The 25642-nt window shown below is 34.4% G+C and overlaps 1 protein-coding gene across 1 annotated transcript in view; it reads left to right on the top strand.

The window, feature by feature from the left end:
- The window catches only part of LOC149807356 (transcription factor 21-like), a 43309-nt gene extending 23389 nt beyond the window's left edge, over positions 1-19920 (top strand). Inside the window, exon 2 of the mRNA XM_089965823.1 lies at positions 16982-19920. Coding sequence (XP_089821949.1) covers positions 16982-17089 — 108 coding nt within the window. The 3' untranslated portion in view covers positions 17090-19920. The remainder of the gene's footprint in view (positions 1-16981) is intronic.
- The last annotated feature ends 5722 nt before the right edge of the window (positions 19921-25642 follow it).

The raw sequence follows: 25642 nt of genomic DNA, 5'->3' as shown, positions 1-25642 counted from the left end.
GGTGGAGGAAAACGAATTACTAGGGCGAAGAGCAAGCAGGATTTAGGGCGGCGTATTCCACAGCAGAGCAGATAATATATTTATATCATACACATTAATTTGTAAATATTTAAGAAAACGTACGGGTAGATTCTATGCAGTATTTATTGACTATGAAAAGGCCTTTTATAGGATAGAGACACGTTTACTGTACCGAAAGATAGTTAGTGAAAGTATAAGTGGAAAAATGTTAAGAATCATTAAAGCAATTTATGTTGATGTAAAAGCATGTGCTAAGTCCAACAATCGTATTACCGATGTGTTTAATTGCCCTTTGGGCGTGCGACAATATTATGGTATATATGCCAGAAAACTATATCTCTGCAGGTGCTGAAGAATGCGGATATATTGAAACAAAGTCTTTCAAAATTTGGCATATTACCCGTAATTGGATTGCTTCGTCTGTTGACGTGAAGATAGCTCCCATGCTTAATTATGGAGCTGAGGTTTGGGGTTTTTATAATGCCAATGATATTGAAAAAGATCATTTGTCATTTTATAAATATATCCTTGGTACATCTAAGTATACTCCAAATTAAATCGTATATAACGAATTAGGAAGAATTAGTATGCCTTGTATAAGATACAAACGTATTTTGCAATACTAGCTAAGAATTCTAAAAATGCCAGAAGACAAATATCCTAAACAGTGCTAGAATTTACAGTTTAGTTGGGGTGGGTGAGGGTGATTGCTGGGCTAACTATGTTAAAAAGCTTCTATTTACACTTTGATTTGGCAATGTTTGGATATTTGGTGGTGTACTCTGAGCGTACATGATAAAACTATATCTTTTAGTGTGTTCAGCCAGAGATGTGAAGATATTTTTAGGCACAAGTTGCAGGATGAGAGTAAGTCGATGGAAGACTGCATTTTTATAGATCATGGGGAATAGACTTTATTTATCTCAAATTTCTAGAATTGTTGGGAGATAATGATCTTCGATATATAATTACTATGCTTAGAGTAGGGAACTTGCCAATCAGAGGTAATACCGGAAGATATGAAAGTATCTGCTATGAGGAAAGAATGTGTCAGATTTCTTGAAATTTGTAATGTTCACAGCGAAAATGTATTCTATTTTATTACTGCTTGTCCGCTGTATGGAGAAATAGGAAGAAGACACTTACCCACCTTTGTATTGTATATAAAAATCCACATTTAGAAAACTTTAGGTCCTTTATGCACAATGATACTAGTTAAATTCTAACGACTAATTTAGCAATGTATACTGTAAAGCCTTAAAGATCAGAGAAACCGTTTTATCAACGACTCCTGCTTCATAAGACTTATGATCAATATCACAAATCTTGCTCCACACAATTTTTAGGGTTACCCTTACATCCGTTTGTTTGATTACTGTGCAGAATAACCTTGTATCTCACCTATATCCGAAAAAAGCAATAATTATTACTTTTATGTATATTACTTCTTGTAAATACGATGTTCTTTTGTTACGCACTATAACATCTTTTTGTACCGCATGATGTATGGATATTATTATTATTATTTGTATTATTATTATTATTATTATTATTATTATTATTATTATTATTAGCTCGACTGCTCATGTGGCCTAGTGGTTAGAGCGTCCGCCTCGGATACGGGAGGTCGCGGGTTCGAACCCTGGCCGAGTCATACAAAAGACTTATAAAAATGGTACTAGCATGATGATACATGTCTGCGGCATGAAACCCCAGTGCTAGACATCACTATAAACTGTCACACTGCAGATATGATTGAAAAATTGTTAAAGCTACGCTACAAATCCAAATCACACCACAAACACACATAGATAGATCCTGAAAGATGTCATCTGTAACCATATTTGTGGTGTGCTAGAAGATTTACTGTTGATTTTATACGGTGTTTGAAAGTTGAAATAAATTCATTGAATGTCAAGAAACTGTTACAAAACATCGTCATAATGTACCAGTTGATTTTGCCTCACTGTGCCTCGTTCAAAATGGCCAAATTTTGTGGTAGCATGTAGGAGAAACTGCCAGGTTGCTCATCGTCTAGTACAATACGCAGAAGATCGTCTGCTTATGACCTTATCGGGAAGAGTCTATTATTATTATTATTATTATTATTATTATTATTATCATTAGCAACAAAAACAAAACATCAGGAGCAATAGGATTCATAATAATGACGACAACGATGATGATGATGACTATAATCATAACAATTATTAGCCGTATTTGGTCGATACTCTGCGACATAAATCATTGGGCCATGGGTGGCCGAGTGATCTAATATGCTCGCCTTCACCGATCAATGCCATCTCAGTTCTGTCTGGGTATGCGTCTCGGGTAACTGAGAAAGCTTGCTAGTAGATTCTCGTGGGTTGGTGGTAATTACAGGGGTTTTCCAGGGTTCTTCCAATAGCTCTAAAAAGCTGAAAGAATTCAATCGCATCACGCAGCAGAAGCTACACATTTCTAGAATCCCTTTATAATAATAATAATAATAATAATAATAATAATAATAATAATAACAATAATAATGATAACTAAAATTGCAATATCATTCTGACGTATAATATTTTTGTTCTGGACTTTCATAGCATATTAAACTAAATTTTATTAGTTTTAGGAAAGTATTCTTAAACTAGTTAAATATATCAAAGATTTCCCATGAGATCAGGCAAGATAATTAAACAAACGCATACATAAACGAATGAGCAGCTATATTAAGTTCATGTTAAGCTTTGATAAAGGCTATTGAATAGTATTTATAGTATTAAAACTGGTACAAAATACTTAGGAGACGCACAAGAATCCACGAATTAAGAAATAATATGTAACATTAAGTGATGTAAATTGTATTAACACTGCTTTGGAACAACAGTTATATGCATTCTTCTTAGCTGCGTGATGAAGGAACTGACAATTTTGTACTTCTTTCTCTCAGAATGGAATTTTAACCAGTAATAAAAGAAACGGGCACCAGACAAAAAGCACGCGTGGGAAATTGGAACGACTCCATGGAATGTAGGGAAATTCAGTGACGATGGATATACATCTTGATTCTAAACAAAGTACATGCATGGAGGCTCGATTTCAGACTGCCCGGTTTTGATTTGGCCAAATTATCCAAAGAACATCTTAAATATTTTGTAAATTGAACGTTTACAGCATATCAACGCGTGATATCCCGGATAAATTTGAGTGTGGAATGTGCACCTGCGTACACATTTGCCCGTTCCGTTCCATTTCTTATGGGACAAACTTGATAACACTTTCGTTCGTTATGACAATAAGCAAAAGATTCTTGAAGGAAAATGTTTGAAATGAGAATTTGTAATGTGGTCGAAATTTATGCGTATCATAACGACATTAAATAACAATACACATTTAGTAAGTTAGGAGTTTATTTTGTATGGATTACATCAGCTAGATAAAGAATACCAAGAAATCCTGAGTAAAGCACTCAGTTGAGCTGCAGATTTGCTTATTTAACGAACAGAAGGGAATGTATAGTAGACATGTTATCCTTCTGTTCTATCGTATTCAGCACGGAATTTTATTCGTTACTTCGATTAGATCATCGATTAGATCATCGCTCCATGTAACATGTACAAATCTCAATAAATGTATTAAATGTCATGAAAATGTTCTTTATGGTTTTATTAATTAAACACTTTCATCTGTGTCACATAGGGCTAATTGTTTTTATAGATATGAAGAATTATACAAGACAGTATTACTGTTTGCCGCACTTCTTTTTTCTCACCTTGTTCTGATTTTTAAACAAAAATAGCATAATTCTATTCGACGTATACCGTTCTATGAGGGCTTTAAAGGCGACACACGAAATCGAAACCGTGCAAAAAACGACAACGTAAAGATAACTGCAACAACTCGTCGTTAAAGTATCCTTAAACTTTGCAAATAAACCCTGATGACTGAAACAAATAGCTATATATATCGAGAGATAGGGAATCTCACAATGACTAATTTTTTTACCTCATTAGGTGTGTGTGTGTGTGTGTGTGTGTGTGTGTGTGCCAGTTGTTTAACTCGTCTAGGTCTTTTCCCAAAATATACAAAATGAAAACATCCCTTAAAAAACAATTTAAACAATTTCGTATAGTTAAAGGCATGGAACATTTAAAATGAAAAGAAAAATAAATATACAGGTAATTAGTTAAGGAAATAAGCAATTAATGAAACAGGGATGTGGTTAGAAGTTCAGTACGTAAGCTTTTAACGAGACAGAGGGATGGAGAGAGAGAGAGAGAGAGATACAGGAAGGTAGAAAAAGGCAATAGTTACTGTTGTTCATTGTATGTACAAGTATTTATGTATACGTATGACTTGGATTGTCATTGTAAGTATTGACGACATATAGTTTCGTGGATATATTTCACCTTTTCGATACTAAGTCTAGAGTTACACCAGGAGTGTGTTGAGAGACATAGCTCTTGATGAAAAGTTCCAAAGACTAATTATATATGTGAAATAGGACGTCTGAAATATCCCAAGTTTTGTAAATATTGGTGCAATGCTTTGCGAGTTACGTAAACGATAATGAGATACCTCAGATCTCCTTTCTTCAAGAAGATCGATTAAATAGTTAGGTACTTAATCATTAATAATCGAATACATTATGCATAATCTCTTCATTTTCCTTGGTTGTACTAGAGTTTTGCAACTAGTGTTCGCATGACGAGACGCTCTAGAACAGAGGTGGGCAGACTTTCCAGTGCAAGCGCCGCATACACAAATTTACACCTTGTAGCGGGCAGCATAGTTTATTAAGTAAAATAATTAATATTTGAAATAGCAAAAACAAAAGGTTTTTCTAAATAACATCATAATTAATTTTCAGTTGTTAATATTTTGTTAATATTTGAAAACTTAAATTTAAACTTCAAAAGAAGCATATTTATTTGATAAACAAAGTAACATTAACAGAGTCAGTGCGAATGATGACTTGTTCCTGGGCCGCATGAAAACGCTTGGCGGCCACATGCGGCCCGCGGGCTGTCGTTTGCCCACCCCTGCTCTAGAACAATAAATAGATCTACCTGAAACGATTTATGCAGCTTCCAATTTAATTTTGTTTTATCTAATCTGTCCTAATCTTCAACAGAGCAATTATTCCAGACACGAGAAACATCTTATAAACTTGGACATATGAATATTATATATTGTTATGCCAATGATGTTTTGAAATAGTTGTTTGTCTCCCGCAATAAAGACATATAAATGCATTCTTCGTAAGTATATTTAGTCCATTTTACAAGAGAAGACAATGTTGGTCTTAAGGGAGGATATTTTATGCTGTCGAAAGGGATCTTTAGAAAGGAAAAGTCACTTTGCCTGTTATCAATATATATGTTGTGTAACACTTAAAAGTTATAAGCCAGTCGTTTGTTCATGCATTAAGTTTTTAAGCTCAATATTTATATTGTGTTTGTAAAGGCTCTGTGGAAGAGGTCGCCAGAGAAGCATCATCATCAAATAGCTTCTGATCTAAATAAGGCATACATAAGTACGGGTAAAGGGCCTAGCACGGAACCTTGGTTTGTTGTTGGATTTCTCAGCAAGTGATGGGCTATACATGACGCCCAGTATATTTGGTGGAGGAAGAATCCGGGATGACTCAGAGGAAAACCACTGATTCACGGGAAGCTTGTGTCATGCGTTGTCGCGTTGGTCGAGCCGAGATTTGAACTTGCGCAGACAGAGGTGAAATATGTATTTGTAAAAGGCGAGCGCCTTAGACCACTCGGCCGCCTGGAAACCCCACGGAATATTGGGGATCCCGGCAGTTAGTTGGCAGTTTTTGTATAATGCATTTCGATTTTTAAAAATCTTTAGTAGAGGTTTGTTAGTTTTTGAGCCCTGATAAATAGTATCGACAATTCCATATTTTTCAAAACTTATAAACTAAACCTTGACTTCATACTCTTTCAAAAAACTTTACTAAAACCAAGGAATGTTGATCAAGTGATTTCAGGAGAAAAACCTATTTTTGTGACAACGTTCGTTTAGTTGATAAGTTGATGAACGGCCTGGAAGAAATCTTGATTGAGATGCTTAATCATTTTCAAGCAAAGAAATCATTATATATAACCCTGGATGTTTTGTCTTTTTTCTTATAACTCGATGTGAAATACGCTAGCTGTCACTGTGCGCGGAACACACTGATTTCAGATGATTTAATGATTAATATTTGCAAGGGACTGACATATCTTCAACTATATTTTAACAGTTTATGACTAATTTGATCGGGTAGGTCAAGACTAGCTATTACATCTATACTTTCTTGTTTATCAATAATAATGTCAGAAATAATAAGTTGATTTCTAACTTCAAATGCGCTAACTGTTTGTCATTATTTTTCGAACGTGTAACAGAGCACAAGTACAAGTTCAGCACCTCACACTCGTTTGGTGATCACTCGAACCAAATTTACATGATCGGTCCTAAAGTCTAAGTGGATGCGATATGATCGATGTCTTTGAAGAATGTACTTATTGCCTCGACACGTTCCAGGAAAGTCGAGGATGTAAAGATTTCAAAGAAACTAAAAGATCATCAAGTTTTAAACTAAATGTTTTCTAAGCTGTTTCTATTTTCACATTTGTAACTCTATTTCTCTGATTCTTATATTTTTAAAAAATAATGGTTTGGGTTTTTGATTATGAGCGCCTAAGTTCACATCCAGTCTCTTTCTTATCTCTTTTTTATCTCTCGCCTTAATTCTGACGTAAACCACGGTTTATCTTGGAGCCTAAGCGTGTCCCTTTTTTAATTCTGATGTAAACCTCGGTTTATCATAGGGCCATATCGTCTACATTTTATAATTTTAATGTAAACCACGGTTTATCATGGGGCATTAATCGTCGCCCATTTTAACTCTCACGTAAACCACGGTTTGTCATGGGGCCTAATCGCAGCCCTTTTCTAGCTGAGTACATCTTTAGCAAGATTTATAAGAGTAGGTGTAAACGTTCGCATGCTTCATCAACAGTACGACTGACACAACAGTTGAGCCCAATTTGTTGTTTAAACAAGATCACTTACTATATCAGTATTTGCTGTTTTGTAAATCCAAACATCACTTTAAATGTTCATTTGACCACAACAAGTGTATCTATTACAATCAAAGTGGTTCCATGATCACTTACACTGATAGAAGTTTCGACAGGGACCACACCCGAGTCAATCACGTGTGTGCGATCCCTTATAATCACGTGATCCAGGAGCGCTCTTCTAGTCTGTGATATTTGATTTGGTTGTGATATTCGAGTTGGTTCAGTAAATACATTATGCAGGTTATTTACAGTTAATACATCAGAGACAACAGATGGTAACACTTTTGGAAAATCGATATTTCATTCAAGACGAACAACGTGTGGTATTTCATCTAATGCTACACTTAGAGTTAGTTCAAGCCTGGACCAAAAAAGTCTATTCGAAGTTCCATATAGTACAAACTAGCATCTTTATGGTTTTCATTAAAACTTAACTCAAATGATTTCATCACTTTGTGATTCAAAGTTGGTTCTTCAACGGGATAATAATGATTTCATTAAATAAATTAGTATACCCTCACCATGATTTGATCTATTAATCCGATAGGACTAACGATATCCGTCGATTTGGATACTCTCTGTAGTTATATTGAGATTCCGTAAAACAAAGTATTTTCAGTCTCTCTGCTAAGTTGAGGATTTTACTGAATTTATTTCTAATACTTCGCGTATTCAGATGGGAAATAGAAAGCACATTCAAATCAGAACTCGAGAAAGAATTCTCGTAACGATCATGACCAGAATTAGTTTCAATATTCTTCCGGCATGATATCGACAATACAATAACTAAAACGAAATCTTCATCACATAGCTCAGGGCCCAGTTCTTGTATACAAATCTTGATCAACGTATGTTCGATAGAAAATGACAACACATTTATGCCGGTATTTATCCAAATGGATCTCGTATACGTTGCTTTTGTATTGCTGGATGTGGATAGAATTTTTTTATACATGATACCAATCGATAATCTGTACGTTATTAAATCATTACGCAGGATCAAATGAAACGAACTGTATTATTAAGGGCTTCAACGGTATAACACACTACATTGTATCAAGAGCAACGAGCATAGTGACTGTAACAGTTTTAAAGAGTTTGCCTGAGAGAGAGAGAGAGAGAGAGAGAGAGAGAGAGAGAGCATAATATGTATTATTGTATTTAAGATGGATAGTGGATAGGCAATATTACGATTATTGTTACCTTGGTGTTAGGGGCCCCCAGTGGCCGAGTGGTCTAAAGCGCTCTCCGTTACGGATCACATCTATCTCACCTCTGTCTGCGTGGGTTCAAGTCTCGGATTCGGCCAACGTGGGTATGTGAGAAAGCTTGCCAGTAGCTTCTCGAGGGTCGGTGGTTCTTTCTGGGAATTTCCCGGCTTCTTCCGCAACCATTAATACTGTCCGCCATGTTTAGCCTATCATGTGCTGAAAAATGGCGTTAAACCCTACAACAACAACAACAACGTTGTAATATTTATTTTAATTTAATTGTTTTTCAGTTTTAATTTTTTTATTCTATTATATGATATTATAATGCAAATTTATTCACTAGAGATGATACTATTTTTTTTTATAAAAATAAAGTTTAGCCTTGACTGTTAGTTTTGTTGATCTAAATCCTGACCTTGTTTCAGAATTCGTGGCAACTTTCGTAAACAAGTTCTATTTTATTTTGGTGTACGTGACATAAACACGATCACGTGACCCCCCTTTCGATTTCGCAATTCCGTTTTTCTTTCATTACTGCGCATTTTTTTAGTTTTAATAGAGATGCGTAGAGAGAGATTTCTCAGTTTTGGGCTTTATACACTGATGTCAAGTTATTTTGTTGTAGCCAGATTTTGAGTTATAATTTGCTTCAGATCCGTTGGATTTCAAAAGGATTACTTCTTTTTTCTCTGGAAATATTTTGAGGGGTACTCACACAGAAATTTTGGAAAGACATTGCTTACAAATTTAATTTGGATTTCCAACACCAGAGTGTCATTATTTGTATTTCTACAAGGAACTGTAAAAGACAACACAGTACAGACGACAGCATACGTCATCGTCCTCCGTCTGGATTCGAACTTGAAATTATTAGAACATTTATTACTAGCACTTTTGCAAATTAATTCATGGATTATTCTTAGATTATTTTGGATTTGATTCTTGAAACCGTAAGTTTTTCTCCTTTTTTTCTTCTTTTCTTCATTTTTACAGAATTTTTCCAGGGAAATAAATTATTTGTTAAATTTTGAAAAGCTTGTCGTTTTCACTCTTTCTGTGTTACTGTTTATTCGAGCCTAAACACGTAACATTGGTGAGAAGTGAACTACTAAGAATTAGGAACTAAAAGCTTTATACAACTAGGACGCACATGTGTTATATACATCATGTTGTTCAAAACAGCATCATAACTATGTTACATACATATTGGCGTTTAGATGCTGATGCCTAAACTTGGTTTGCCTGATTAAGTATGGTCAGTAGTTAGGATTATTGTAAAAACCCGTGTTCGACGAGCGTTTAATCTGGTACCCGATTTATCAGGAATCTTAAGAAAAACGTTTAAAAGAGGGGAACAACTTTTACATTGTTATTGCTAACATGTCATAAATGTTTCTTCTGAAATGTCATCAGCTGTTGTGTGATTTACTTAATGTTATTAACTGTTACCATTTCGACTGATACTATTAATTTTAACTTGTCCTCAGTATCGCCGTTTGTAGTATATAAGAAAAAAGTAATTTCGTGGAGAAAAATCTTTTAACAGCTGACTGGTTTGAAAGATTTTACAGTGGTCACTCAAGCATGGCAAACTTTTCTTGCATTCTGAACAGTCCTGTATTTAACCAGAACGATCTTACGATGGTTGAAAGAACATACTACATATTGAAAATAATACATATAACTCACATGAATGTTGTAACTGCTATGATTTTCCAATATTTCTTTTTGCAATACACTCTTTTTATTATCATCAGAGATGGGAATATTTTTACAATCTTCAAATTAACCATGGCGTCAAATTATGAGCCCTATTAGCACTGCCAAGGCTGAGCGCTGTCCTACCTCTAAGGATAGAAACAAAATTCTTAAGAATAAATACATTTTTTAAATACCCTGCTTTACAGATACTGTTCTTAGCCCTGAAAAAAATACTTCCATTAGCCGTAGCGTACCAGAAGGTAGGCGGTGACCTTATCGTTTATGTTGACATGTACAAGCATTTATGGTTCTACTAACTGTCATTCTATTTAACGGAATGTATAAAAATTGTGAAATCATTTATGTGTGTGTGTGTGTTTGTGTGTGTGTGTGTGTGTGTGTGATTTGGATTTTTAACGTAGCTTTTAACAATTTTTCAGTCATATCGATATGACGTCTGCAGTGTGGCAGTTTATAGTGATGTCTAGCACTGGGGCATCATGCTGCAGACATGTAGCCTGATGTCCCACCCAGTCACATTATCCTGACACCAGGCCGACCAGTCCTAACACTAACCTCTTAATGCTGAGCGCCAAGCGAGGCAGCTCTTAGTACCATTTTTGTAAGTCTTTGGCATGACTCAGCCGAGGATCGAACCCACGATCTCCCGCATCCGAGGCGGACGCTCTAACCACTAGGCCACCGGAACGGTGAAATCATTCATGCATGAAAACATTATTTTTATTTGTTCAAATCAAAATATTTGTACAGATTGTTTGGGATGAACGCTTATTCAGTAACTTTTTTTCAGACTGAGGGGCAATTCGTCAGGACTTATACAGTACAGCTTTCTGATGCATGTGCGAGATTAACCTGTTTTCTGAATTGTTCGATTTCTTGTCAATCACTGTTATTTCAGAATTAATATTGACAAACATTACACGAGTGGATATTCTTTGTTTTGTTTTTTTAAACAAAAATTTGCACGTAAGACCACTAGAGAGTGTTCAAGGCACAGTACTCAGTTCAACAAGTGTAAAGTCAAAGGTCTTATTTTTTGTGAATTTAATTTCCATTCAGTCCAGCTTTTAATATTGTCTTCCGTTTTAGATATTATTATTATTAGTAGTAGTAGTAGTAGTAGTAGTGGTAGTAGTGTGTGTGTGTGATTTAGATTTTTAACGTAGCTTTAACAATTTTCCAGTCATATCGCTAAGATGTCTGCAGTGTGGCAGTTTAAAGTGATGTCTAGCATTGGGGCATCATGTAGCATGATGTCCCACCCAGTCACATTATTCTGACACCAGGCCGACCAGTCCGAACAAAAATTTGCACATAATTATTATTATTAGTAGTAGTAGTAGTAGTAGTAGTAGTATTTCATTCCATATTTATCGAGTCAGTTATTTTTACAGAGGATGAATCATGCAAATGATACAAGATAAAAGAAAATTGCAACCGTACATAATCACCATTACAGACTGTATGAATAATAATATAATGTAATAAATCAGTTTTGACATCTTGTCTCATGTTAGGCGTCTTTACGGCTATAAATCACGTTTATTTAACTTCAGATGACAACATATTGTAGACCTTGCACAGGGCGGAAAAGTATAGAGAATAGAAGTTTTGCAACTATAAAATATTTTCTAGAATTATTCAAATTATCGACTCCTAGAAATAGCAATTCGTGCGCAACATGCTACACAAAAATATTTCCCTGGATTTATTTTTCTATGATGGAACATTAACTCGTGCCATCAAAATTCACTCTCCTCCCCCTTTGGCTTTTGGGGATATAAAACAGACCCGGATGCTCACTCATGCATGTCATTAGTGATTAGCGTGCTGGACTCGCGACAGATAGGGTGCGGGTTCGAATCCTACAACTTGACCAGCCTTTCTTCGGTTACCATGGTGTGTCCTTGAGCAATAGTCTTTATTCCAATTGTCTCAGCGCTAAATAACCGTACTGTGCTGCTTTACTGTAAAACACCAGACAAAATCGAAGTAAAACATCCAAATTTGACCTCAAAAATAGTTGACTGCTGGTGTTACTTATTCATTATCAGAAATTTCTTGACTAATTATTATCATCAGTTTCCATAAGGTTTTGACTTATAATGGTTAAGGTTTTCAAAATTGTTGGGTATTTGTTTTCAACAGTTAAAGATATATCATACGCAGAAATTAATTCGTTATTAAAATTTAATGCACGCAAGAGGGTGGGTGTCGTTTAACTTTCACTTTTCTGGATGAATACATTATATGAGACATTATATGAGGCAAAACTTATCTAATCTAGAAATCAAATATTCTTCCGTTCAGAAGGCATTGATACTTGTTTATATGAGGCATTATATGAGGCAAAACTTATCTAATCTAGAAATCAAATATTCTTCCGTTCAGAAGGCATTGATACTTGTTTCGTGAAAGATCCCATCACTAGTCATTTTCTGTAAATACTCATTTCACTTCTGATTTTATATATGGTAATGCTTGCTTCCATTTTACTTATGCATCGATTCCAAGGACATAATATGAATGTCTTAATACAATAATATTGGGCATCACAACAGTATTTTTAAAAAAAAACAATAACCAACATGGAAATCAACCTGTTATGTAATGAAGGATTAAATTACGCAAAATTTTGGGCATTCTAACAGAGTGAGAGAGACAGACAGACAGAGACAGAGAGCCAGACATACAGACAGAGCAGTATTATCATTACCAGTGAGGAAATTAAAAATAATACGTATCAAACTATAGCTAAAGATAAATGAGAATTCACTGCTATTTCAAAAATTATAGAACGACAGAAAAAAATTGTCAATTTTCACATTTTGTATACGTTAGGGATGATATGTCTTTTTGTATAATAAGAACTTGATTTTCAAAATGACAATTATTGGACAAATTGAGATTTTATAACAAAAATTTATTTTGTTTTGTCAATGAATTAAGAAAATAAAATTGAGATTTTGTCTCACACCGAGTGCATACTTAAGCTGTATAAATTACACGCCGAGATAATCAGTGGAAATGGAAAGCTATGAGACATAAATCAAGTTGGGGACCACAGACGGCTTTATAGCGTGTTCATTATCACTTTTACACAAGAAGGAGAGGAAAGGAACATAAATTATACCTCGAACACAAAGCTTGCCTTAATCCATCGGTAGAAAGGGAGAGACTAGAAGTCGAAAAAAGTGTTTTTAACAAATGGTATTAGTTTCAGTACATTTTGAAATGTATGAAGTTAAAGTATGACTATGCCACCAAAAAAGAAAATAATAGAATTCATTTTTTGGAAGGAACAGGAATTTGTTCAATTCCTGCTAACATATTCCGACCCTGATGGTGGGGTTAGGGAACCAAACCAGATCGAGAATTAGTTTGTCTAATTCTGTATCAAATAATGCAGTTAAGATCATAATCAGAAATAAATTACAATGTGCTTCCATTATATTTGACATTATTATAATCGAAGGAAATGCGATACCTGATCAAGTCTTTGGACCACACGCCTGGAACCGGCTTTCTCAAATGGGCGAACTGTATCGCAAATGTATAGGAATGAGACTATAGGTGGTTGTTAATGAAAGCGCGTTTTCTGTACAGTCTTGAATTATAGAATTCAAACAAGGATTGCATTATTTTGAAAGCTCACGTTTTTAACTATTGACGATATGCAGTCAATATCTCTAAAATTCATGAATTACTCAATTACTGGCCTGAACATTATCATTAAATGCCCACACCGTCTGTACTCGCTTATAAGACAAGTCCAACTGCAAACTTCTCAGACCCAGATCTGCAGTCACATAATGCGCCGACAGATCAGGGTCTGTGCAGTTTGTTAAGAGTTATCAGTAGAACAAAGAATATAGACCCTGGAACTCTGTTGTTTGCAATGTGACTCGTCTTATAAGTGATGTACAGACGGTATGTTCTTGCAAAAAGTTAGTTACAAGTCAGTATTGTACCAGACATACAAAAACAAGTGGACCTCACGTCAGCAAAATCCAGTAGTGTTATCAGACTTTACAAAACTTGTTTGTGTTGATACAGCTAATTTATAACTAATTCATTTCGACATCCTGAAGCTGAAACATCAATTTAAGGAAGAACGGTCCACGAACTGACCAGTGTTATCTAGGGTCAAAGGTTAAAGTTTGTAAAATAAAATCCTTCCCATGATACTTTTGACATGCATGTTATAAGAACTAACGTCGTCGAATAGCAAATCAATATTCGGAATAATAATGGCGAGAATAAGTTGTTATATTTCTTTTCTATCCCGATCAATATTTATGTTAAAGTTTCGTTTGCCATTTAACCAAAATGTTTTGCGTGTACTTGCCATACAAATGTACTGCGGATGTCGAAAAGCTTGTAAATGTGTATTAACTTGTTTTTCCGTGGTTTTGCCATCACCGTGTACTGTTTTATGGAAAAATAAATAAAGCGAATTGGGGGTGGGGTGGGGGTGGATGATTAAAATCCGTTTTCACATTGAGCTTGACTCTATGATCCCTAATTGCAAAAGTCAGATCCGAGCTTAAGCCAAATTCTCGTGCTATAAACCCGACATAATCATCATGACTTAGAAACTAGAAGCCAAAAATTTGCATGGTAGTATCAAATAAGGAGTGCGGGAAAACATATAAAGGAAATACCGCCTGTACTCACTTACGAGTCTAGTATAACTGCAAACTGCACAGACCCAAATCTGCAGAAGCATAATGCTTCTGCAGATCTGTCTTGTACAGTTTGTTAGGAGTAGTAATTTTAACTAAAATGATAGACCCTCATCGGCAGGCAAATTATGCTACGGATGATCGGGATCTTTGTTGCTTACAGTTTGACTCGACCTATCAGCGAGTATATAAGGTATTTGTTTTAAATACAGGATAAAGTCTGACTTTTACACGCCTTAATCATCGTTAGATCTACCGTTGCATATTTTTTGTGCAGTTGGACATATATATATATATATATATATATATATATATATATATATATATATATATATATATATATATATATATATATATATATATATTCTTCAAAAATACTTTTATATTAAAAAAATAGTCCCGCAACGAATGATCAGGGTAGAAGTCGGAGTGGAGGGAAACATACATAAATATATTAAAAAGGTATAAAATGCTAATCCAATTTTCGGTCCAAATGGGATCACCTCAGAGGCCTACTGACTAGAATTGGTAGAGGTATCCACACAAAAAGTAGTACACAGAATATTTCATTGCAGTTCTAAGCTGTCTCGGATATAATTTGGTGATGGTTTGCACTTAATTGAACCTCAGTGGATTCAATTTGGCTTATTTGCCCTTCGACGGACCAATTTCCAAATGTGAATCTACCTCTTTTTTATAAGGGTTAAAAAAAGCACGTCCACAATGATAGATTGCTTTAATTTAATGTCAGCTTAGAGAGACAATGAAGATTTAACCACTTTTATTCAACTGGAACACTCCCGGGCCGTTTTGAATGGCACCTCGTTCGCTGAAACCAGGGCAAAATTGTCATACCAGTATCATAGGCATGTAACTAGTAAAATCAGTTTCGTGGTTGGTTAGTCAATAACGTCATTTCGTATAATGGCTTTTTTACAAATTGCTCTGAACTGTAATGTTTGTTTGGTAGCTTCACATCGGCGCTGTGCATAATTGGCGAAAGGTAAGGAACTTGTGTACCTTATTCAGAAGAGAAGGTTGATAGTTATTAGCCAGCGTTAAACACTTCAGAAATTCAACGAAGTACGATATTGCATACACATGTAGAGTGTCTGTTGAAGTAAGACATGTGACGGCAGGTATCATCAGGGTTTTCAATAAGGCCAACCATCCACTCGCGCTCGTCACAGCTCATACTTTTTTTTCAGATAATGTAGATACCGTAAAAATGGACACTTTATCACCAATCGGAATGTCGCTCGGTCATTTCCGACAAGTAGTCAAACAACCCTAGAAGTAGTTGTACGAATACACAACAATCTGATGTGTTTGGTGAGTAGCCATATTGTTCCATGTGTATATTACTCCACGTGAACGAAAGTAGTTGAGTATACAGTTCTCAAAGGCGATATTTGTCCAATCATATCGGCAAATTAGCTTGTTTGAAAACTTTTTGTTACTGAACTAGTTCTTATTCAAATAGTGCCAACATTTCCTTAAAGTTATCGTTTTGCTGCAAACACGATCAGCATACACGTATTTCTGAGGTGTATTTTGCAAGTGTCTCGCCAAGAGATTTCAGACTGCAATCTTACTGTGATGTGGAATTCGTGCTAGACATCATTTTCAAATCCATTTATACGGACACTGGAGTCTGATTTGATGCTTTACGGCAGAGCAACACAAGGTTATTTACTGCCGAAGCAATTGTTAAGTGCCTTGAACAAGGACACACCACGGTAGAGGACATTGGCTGGTCTTATCATTGGATTCGAACCCGCACCATTTCGGTCACGGCTCCAGCACTGTGATGTAACTTTTAATTCGACAGAGATTAAAGTTCCATCTTGTATGTGGTAGCAGTAACAAACTTGGGTTCTTATAAATCTCATTCCGTGTTCAGTAATATGCTTTATGAATACATTCTTTCTATGATGCAAACATTGCCCAACAACCCACGCCACTCCCGACCCCACAACCAAATTACCCAAACAAACAAAAACAAATTAAAAAAACAACAGTTTGTTGCATTTCCCGGTAGAGGATGGTACACAAACTTTAAACTTAAAAATACAGGACTGCTATTGACAAGCTACGGTTCATCCTCATAAAATTTGTTCTTCTACAAAAACGGTTCCCAATAATATGTCAAGAACTTTTTTGTTTTAAATTAGCGAACAGCTACCGTCGGTCATTACCCAATTCACTACACATGATATTATTAATTTTCCGCAGACTTTTATTATCGCGCATACTTCTTTTTCTTTTGTTGCAGACATGGCCTTTCACATTCAATGGAAAGGTTGTGGGTGGTGAAGACAACAAGAACTCTGGATCCATGGACCTACAGCAAAGTCTCGAAGAACTTGCATCGTCGTGCTGACGTCACCTCTGCTTTTAGCAATTATAATTAATGAGAGGTCATTGTCTCGATTTTTATTTGAGAAAAGGCTCAGACGACTTACTCTTTTGGCTTTTACAGTGTGTTTGTATTTGAAATGGAGTTTTCAGCATCAAAACTGGTCTTACCAACTTCCTCACACTTTTATTTATTTTAATTCTTGACCCCTAAGGATTGATATTCGAGTTTAATTTTTAAACATTCTTCCACCAATAATCCTTTTTTTTTTTATTCATTGCAACTGAAGAACTCTAGAATAGTAATATCAATTCATACTTTGATACATTTCTTCATATATGCGTTATGAAGTATTATGAAGCATAACACAACATACCAGCAAGGTACCAAATTCTTTTGAGATTTGTAAATCAGATTATAACTGTGATTTATGCCTAAACTGTTAAGTTCAATTTGCTAAATCTCAAATTAGACGTTTGTTACACATCTACATTCCAAACATTTTTTTGCAAGCAAAGAAATTTAGGGTCACCCCGTGCTCACCAAATCAAGAGAAAGCTTAGTTACGCTTTGTCAGTTCTCTTTTTGTTCTTATGGTCGTGTATGTGCGTCAAGTTAAGCTGTGTGTGTGTCTATCTAAAACGTATGTGTGTCAACCTAAAATAATCTTCAAGGTTCGTATGTTTAGATGTTTCTGCCAAAGTCTAATTCATATGATTTTGAGGTTTCCTAACGTCAATAATTTTGTATTGACTCTAACTCTGCCTTCCATTAAACTATCGTTAATATTTAATCATAGCCATGGGCATTTCATGATAATTTCATAATTTCATGATAATTTTTAAACACTTTTTAACAGTGCAAGTTTTGCCATAAAATTAACCGATTAAACTTAAACTACGACTTATCGTTCTATACGCAATATAGTATCAGAAATGTTGGCGTCTGTATTTTCTACTTTTGCATTTATTTATAAAAAAAAACAACAAGGCTCCTTTTTGCTTAATTCAATCGTTGTTCAAGTGAAACACTTTCAATCAATATAGAATAGTACTCAAATTTATTTCCTGTTATTAAATGATCTGTTCTAATTGACTGGTAAAGAGACAGAAATGCAAGTTTTTTCTAAGTACAAAAGTAATTGCTTTGAAAAGAAGTCACAGGAAATAAAAGAGCACAACATAGATATCGACGTAGGTTCATTTAATTAGATCTGGACGTATTGACGTTTATAGATAGCGACAGTTTACATCGTCAAAACAGTTTACTAAAACAGCATTTACGTAAAAACATTTTATTCAGTTTTGCCGTCTTTAGAATCATTAACATGGCATTAGACACACAAAATAAAAAGACAAATGACAATCAAAGAGTGATTGATAATATCATCAGTATCGTGTTGAAGACAAAATAGGTTTAATTGCTTTTTTTTAACAAATCATACTTAAAAATTAAAAACAAACATGATTGCGTTTTAATATTATTAGACGACGAATCTAACTTTTACTGATTCCAAGAAGTTTTGAATTCTTTTAAAATTTCACTGCACAAAAATGGATTAAGCGCGATAAAAAGAATTTTCAAACTTTTTCAAAGCCAGATTAGTGTTTCGTTTCAAGTTGTACAAAACTTTTTTTTATAGGGCATGAGGTTCTCGACGTGTTCTTACCAATACATTTTATATTCCGTATATTCGGGACAAACCATACAAGCAATATGTGTTTGTGTATATGTGTGTGTGTATGCATATAAAACTTTCTTTCAAACATATTGTGGGACCCACTGATAAGCGCTTTCCTTTCTGTTCGGTATACAAAATATATGTGTCAGTTTACATTTATAGTTTCATCGTGTATATACTATGTATTTCAAAAAAGAAATCCAGCGTGTTGTTGCATTCAGCTTTGTGTTAAATTCTGCCTGCCTAACGAATGAACTTTCGACCTCGACTCCTTGCCATGAACCTTGTTCCATCATTTGTGTGTGTGCGTGTGTGTGTGTGTGGGGGGGGGGTTCTGAGGTTTAAGACTGGTGTTACAGATATGTGCCGTTACTCGTTGCTCGGGTTTCGATTCCTTCTTAGAACAAATTACTTAAATGTTGTCTGAAATGCACCATTGTTATATAGGTCAACATGAACTTGCAGTGTAATATAATATTCAGTAAAGTAATCTTTGGCAAGCAGAACTATGTACATTGCTTGCTGTTGTATTGAACTACTATTCCTAGGGCTGTCACGAAAATCGAGGGTGGATATAGGATACACGGTACTAATGGTATGGAAAAATGGGAACCAGCCTGGAAATGGGTGATAAAATAGAGTATAAATGGGTTTTGCTGACCAGGATTGGTTAATAATGTAAGTAATGTTTTTTTGGGAAAAGAATCTTTTGAGAGCTTATCCTAGTTATAAGTGGAAAAAAATAGAGTCTTTGTTTTATTGATGGAAGTTCAGTTCTTTAACAGTCCTGAGTTTGGAACTCTTACTACTAAATTTAGCACCTGACTCTTTGGTGCGGAATTGAAGTCACTAGTTTCAAACACATGCAGGTCCAGATAATGCCGTTGCTCATATCCTTTCCTCTACACAGAAGCTGATATCCAGGATTCATCTATACTGATAAATATATGTTTGATCGTAAGCATTCAGAAATTTTAAGTTATTGAATTTTTAATGTCATGGTGTTTGCATAGGTTTACTATGGGAACTACATTAGTACCGCGAGTCCTTTAAAGATTCTGAATAGTTGCTTACATGCAATTCCTTGTATGTCAGACTGGTTGTCATTTTTATTCCACCTGCAATACATCTGTCCAGAGGTTGTTCGTAAAGTGTAGTTTTATTTGAAAATCAGAGACAGTATCACAGCCCTGATACCACTCACAAACATTCTTACCCGCTTTGATATAGTTTTGTTCTTAAAGTAATTGTTGGCATGTTTCAGTTAAATCTATCTCCAAAGCGCATAACCCATGACTTGAAATATTTGGATACTTAACAATGTTTTAATAGGCATTCTTATTTTCACAAACCTTTTCTAGCTGTTTATAATTGGCTCATAATTAATTACTCAGCAAACGTTTGTAGAAACAAAGGCTTTTATAATAACACTCTAAATGCTCACATTCCCTGGTACTCTCTGTGTAATTTTTGCATGCCAATAATTTAGAAAAAGCCAAAACTTATATTGAAGAGGTCAAAAGTTGTGTGCTAGCCCCCGGTGTGATGTCTGGCCCTGAATCATGTTGAGTTCTTTACGATGCGATTGCAGGTTTTACTTGAAGTGCTCTTTGCAAATTAGGATGAACACAATAATTTTGAACTTAAGTTGCTATCAAACAGTTTTTTTATTACATTGAACGTAAGTTTTATATATTTATTTTAATACGAAATAAATCTATTTCAAAGCAAATACTGCAGTAAAGACTCCAAATACACTGTCCTCCAAATACTCCCACAATGCTTGTTACGAACTATTTCCTGTAATGAAATGTACATGTATTTTGAAGAAAAAAAACACTATCTTACAGTGAAGACATTTTGTCATAAATCAACTTCATTACCATTTACTAAATGATGTTTAAAAAATGCAAATATTCTCAATGTCAAATTGGACTAAAGATATTTTAAAAAATATCTTCATGCTCCAGATTTTTTATTTTGTCTCTCTTTATCTTGAACTCTTAAAATATTTCTGAATAATGTTTTACTTGATGTTTTCTTTTGTTTTAAATAGCTAAGATTGGTTTTATCTCCCCTTACAAGACGTATCCTTTGTGTGTCACCAATGACAGTCACAAAAACCACTCTGTTAAGAATATTTCGTGGGTGTTGTTAGTAGATCGTGATGAACTGTTTTTCGTCAAAGCAATATTTTTTATAAAAAAGGGAGAAGTATGAAGATATTTTTCACATTTTGAGATGAGTTCAAAAAAGGATCGTATGTGACTCTTTGACTTTGTTATCGACATTTTTACATGACGTGACTGATAAATGTCTCTATTAGGTGAGCTGCATTCTAAATATCACACTACTGAGAACAGGGTAATTTTTGTTCCTTTCAAACAGACATCAAAGGACGTGCCTAGAAAGTAGACATCAAACGAGGCACTCTAGAAAATAGCAGCTACATACATGAAGTCCATTGTGGTATAGTGCTGGTCAAAAAAAGGGATTCGTTCCATTCAGTGATGTTGAGTTATGAAATGTAGACATTTGCTCTGTTACATGTATTATGCAAAGTAGACATATATTATGTTAAAATATGTCTAGAAAAAAATGAGATTTAAATCCAACCACAAGTCATATCATACCATGTATATTTAAGAAGGGAATCGATATCATTTAAGATTTTTTTCATCAAATTAGCTAATCATTTATGTACTGTTTTCCTTAAAAGCACCATGTAAATATCGCTGTATATTTGTCTTGGTAAACATTGCAAATATAAAGCAGATTAAGAAACGATAATGTTATAAGCATAGTAAATGATTGTCGAAAACATGTAGCATTTATTGTGTGCCAAATTGTTCTGGACTCGGTATATATTTGTGTTTATTTATTGCAGGTGATGCGTGTTTGTTACTATTTATGTATCAACATTGTTGCATGTATAAAATGGAGACTAATAAGTGACAATAAATGAATATTTAAAGTTTGAAATTACTCTTTTATTTGATTAGGAGTATTTTGCCACATTTTTATGTACGGGAAGAAGCATTTTAAAAGTACAGCATCCTTCGACCGCTGGTGTGTGCACTGCATTAAATTTTGTTATGTGAACTATATTTGTGCAAAGTAATTACTACTCCAAGATGAAAAACTTAAATTTCAATATGACAATCAAACTATGGCCAACGCAGTTATAATCTCGAGGCAAAATAATGCTATTTACTTTCATTCCCACGGCCTATGCTCGCATCTAATATCTAATTAGTACGATCTACCATACTGTGAAAGGACAGTAATGTCTCATATATGTACAAATAAATGATTTTTTTTTATACAAAAATAAATTTAAAAATCTTATCTTGTTCAAGTTAAAGAATATCACACTGTCCCAATATCCTTCAGTATTCACGAACATCATTCAACGTAATTTGCTTCAGTGCTATTTTTGAAATAAAGAATATACTGTCTTTTCTTCTCAAATCAAGGATAACTTCTATAGGCATACACAATGAATGGTTGCATTGCATGATGGGAATTCTTGTATTTTCACATGCTAATATATAAGGATATATTTTTCATATGTGAAAATATAGGAATTAAAAATATGAAAAATATTTCACCAATAAGTTTCTATATTTCACACTTATGTATATAAGAAATAGAGGACATTCTTGTCCTACATTATTACCGGATTTATTTATTCGTGTGGAACAAAAAGTAATACTTTGGCGAGTGGCGAAGACAGCAAGGTGAAATATATCCAGTTTTAAACAAGAAAATACAAAAATCTTTTTATTATATACCAAACTTGCTCCTGAAACAAAGCTTAGAAGATTAAATTCATTCTTCAGGACACCGCCCCACTTTTCATACATTCATCTCACTTTCATAGGCTGATCATATACATATCCGTAAATTAAGTGAGCGGAATAATTTGGATGACTTAATCTCTTGCAGTAAATCACATTTTTTAAATTTTGTAAACTAAACGACCCTCTCTATCCACAAAGCAAGTTCGATTCTACAATGTGTCACAGGGGATTTGTATATGTGTTCAAGGTGTTAATGAGAAATAACTTTCATAGAGACGCGTATGTTGCTTAGTAAAACCTCTTCAGCAAATACTAATTTCTAAGTATGATAGATAATTCAGTTTCCGTTTATTTGTTCCGGCTCACAAGGTATTCGCGTTTCTTGACGTATTGTCAAGCTCTCATAAACAGTAACTAAGAAAAAGTGAAAACAAATAATTCAAAAAATTTAACAAATAATTTATTTCTCTGGAAAAACAATGGAAAAAGTACTTACGGTCTTAAAAAATCAAATCCAAAAAATAGTCCAACAATTATTATTTAGAAGTCCTAATAATAAAATGTTCAAATGAATTCAAGTTCGAGACCCGACGAAAATGGAAGGCGATGACGTATACTGTATCCCGTATAGTGCTGTTGTGTCTATAGTCCTTTGTTTTTCCACAAACAATAATATTCCCGTGTTTGAATTCCAAATAAAATTTAAAGAAATTTCTTTGCCCAAGAATTCTGTATGAGCACTAAAATATTTCCAGAAAAACGAATTAATCTTTTAGAATCCAAATAATTGGATTTGAAATTAAAATGTAACTCCAAACTGGTCACAACAAAACAAACACCTTGACATCAAGTATTTGAACGCCCAACTGAGATTATTTCTATAAAGACATAGGTTTTACACTAACTTGAGAGGCAAAACAGATTCCCGGTAGCGGCTCAACTCTCCGGTAAAAAAAAGAATTTCTTGAACATCGTAGAATTTATTTACGTCTAAAGTCACATAGTCCCAGTAAGCCTCGATATCACTATTATCATTCACACATTAAGAATGAATTGAAAAAAGCAGTTGTTCACTTGATTCTTAATTAAGGTCAGGAACTATGTCAATAAAAAGATACAAAGTTCTATTTTTAGGTGTTTTCGAGTAAACAGTCAGGTCAAACTAATTTCTGGAAAATATCAAATTCCAGTAGACAAAATTACATTACTTTAACATATAATAAAATTAATGTAAAACTTACAGACAATTAAATTGATTAAAATATAAATTAAATCAAATATACATAACAGTATTTATAACTTCTGTAGGCACACACAATCAATGTAAGATTTGTTAGCATGTAATAATTTAGGAACGAGAAACATGAAAATTATTTCGGCAATAATGTTCTTTATTTCACACTTATGCATATAATACTACAATAATGAATCAATATTTTGTGCCTGCATCTAGATATGGAAGACTGTAAAGGACATACTTGGTTATTTCAGTCTCTCTTCTCAGTAACTATAAACTTTACTGAACAGAATTTAGAGAAATATATTCTTTTTTTATAATAAAAATAGACAAGCCGACCTAGCAACAGTAATACGAACTAAAGGTAGGTAGGTTTGTAGATAGATAGACAGATAGATAGATAGATAGACAGATAGACTGAAATACAAACTTTCGCGGGTCTTATTTTCGTTAGACTATCTAGCATCCTGTTTTGACTGATTGACTGTGCTTTGAACTCTGTTTGGCCGTACTTTTGGAAGTGTATTACGATACAGAACAGTACAATACTGTACATAATCTGCAGAGATTTTACAGACTTCAAAAGTCACCTTTGCACTGTGCTTAAACGACACCACGATTTTACACAAGTCTTGTACATAACGTCTTGCCTCAATAAGTTCGACAAGACTTGGTTATAACGTCATGCCTCAGTAACATCGACAATTATTATATACTCGTTTTCTTTCTCCGTTAACTTTACCTTTTCAAAATTGTGCAGTATTTTACGATACTGAACACACTTATACTGCACGACACATGCGTCTAACAAATTAATTGTGTATTAGGAACCACTTTGTAAACAAACCATATACATTCATGTAGTAGACGTTTTCGGATTAATTTGTTAGATTTGTCTGTGGATGAACTAAAGAAGCTATTTCGCCTATTTGAAATTATAGATGATAAAGTGAACAATGTGAACGAGTTTACTTAGTCACATTGTTAACTTTCAAACAAGCAGGTCAATGAACATGATATTCGCAATGTCGACAACAAACGTGAGAGACGCAGTATTGAAAATATTCTGATCATTTAAACAGTTATTTAGGAGAAATGTTCGTAACTTGTCGTAAATTAAATGGTTCAGAATATGGTCAGTGCTCTATAGTGTATATAAAAATAGCATATAAAAGCATATCGAAGTAATGAGCTATTGCATATCAGCAATGTTCCATTATATAAGACAATGTACTAAATTCGAGAAAAAAGCAACTGAAGGTTTTGGTGGAAAAGGAAGGGCCTCGGAGCCAATAAGTGAAGACGGCGAAGAATTCTGAATGGACTGTCACACACCAGCTGCTTTGCAATTTTCCAAGATTAAATTTTGTGACAGTTTGCTTTGCAATTTTGCACGTTCACTTTTTGGACGCAATACAGGTTATTACATAGCCGTGATCCCTGCAAAGAGTATGCAAGTGACAAGGCAAGTGATATTCCATAGCGTCTTTTTGATAATTTTAATTTGCGTCATCAAAATCGACATGTGTCATGGGACATTCCCAAGAAATTATAGAAAACTCGCATATCTGGCATCAGACCACAATTATCTCCTCATTCTTCCAGTCGACCAAATTCAGGAAGATATTCAAAAGAAAAGCACATTGCTTTGCATGGTTTGCCACTGAGTTATGTAGTAAAGGTACTTACTGTAATACTTTTAAAAGGACAGACTTCAAACTTAATGAAATTGTATAGTAGGTTGCATTCGATTGTTGTTTAATGAAAACAGTAGGAAACAAAATGTCCATGTTGTTTGTCTTGTCGTGAAGACCGACCGCAAGTCCAAAATTTGGTGTGGCGGGTTAGGTACTGTT

The sequence above is a fragment of the Sinohyriopsis cumingii genome, chromosome 1 (assembly GCF_028554795.1).
Source record: "Sinohyriopsis cumingii isolate HCF-2022 chromosome 1, ASM2855479v2, whole genome shotgun sequence".
Taxonomy (NCBI): domain Eukaryota; kingdom Metazoa; phylum Mollusca; class Bivalvia; order Unionida; family Unionidae; genus Sinohyriopsis; species Sinohyriopsis cumingii.
Note: the sequence above shows the minus strand (reverse complement) of the source record. Positions and strands in the feature narration are given on the sequence as shown.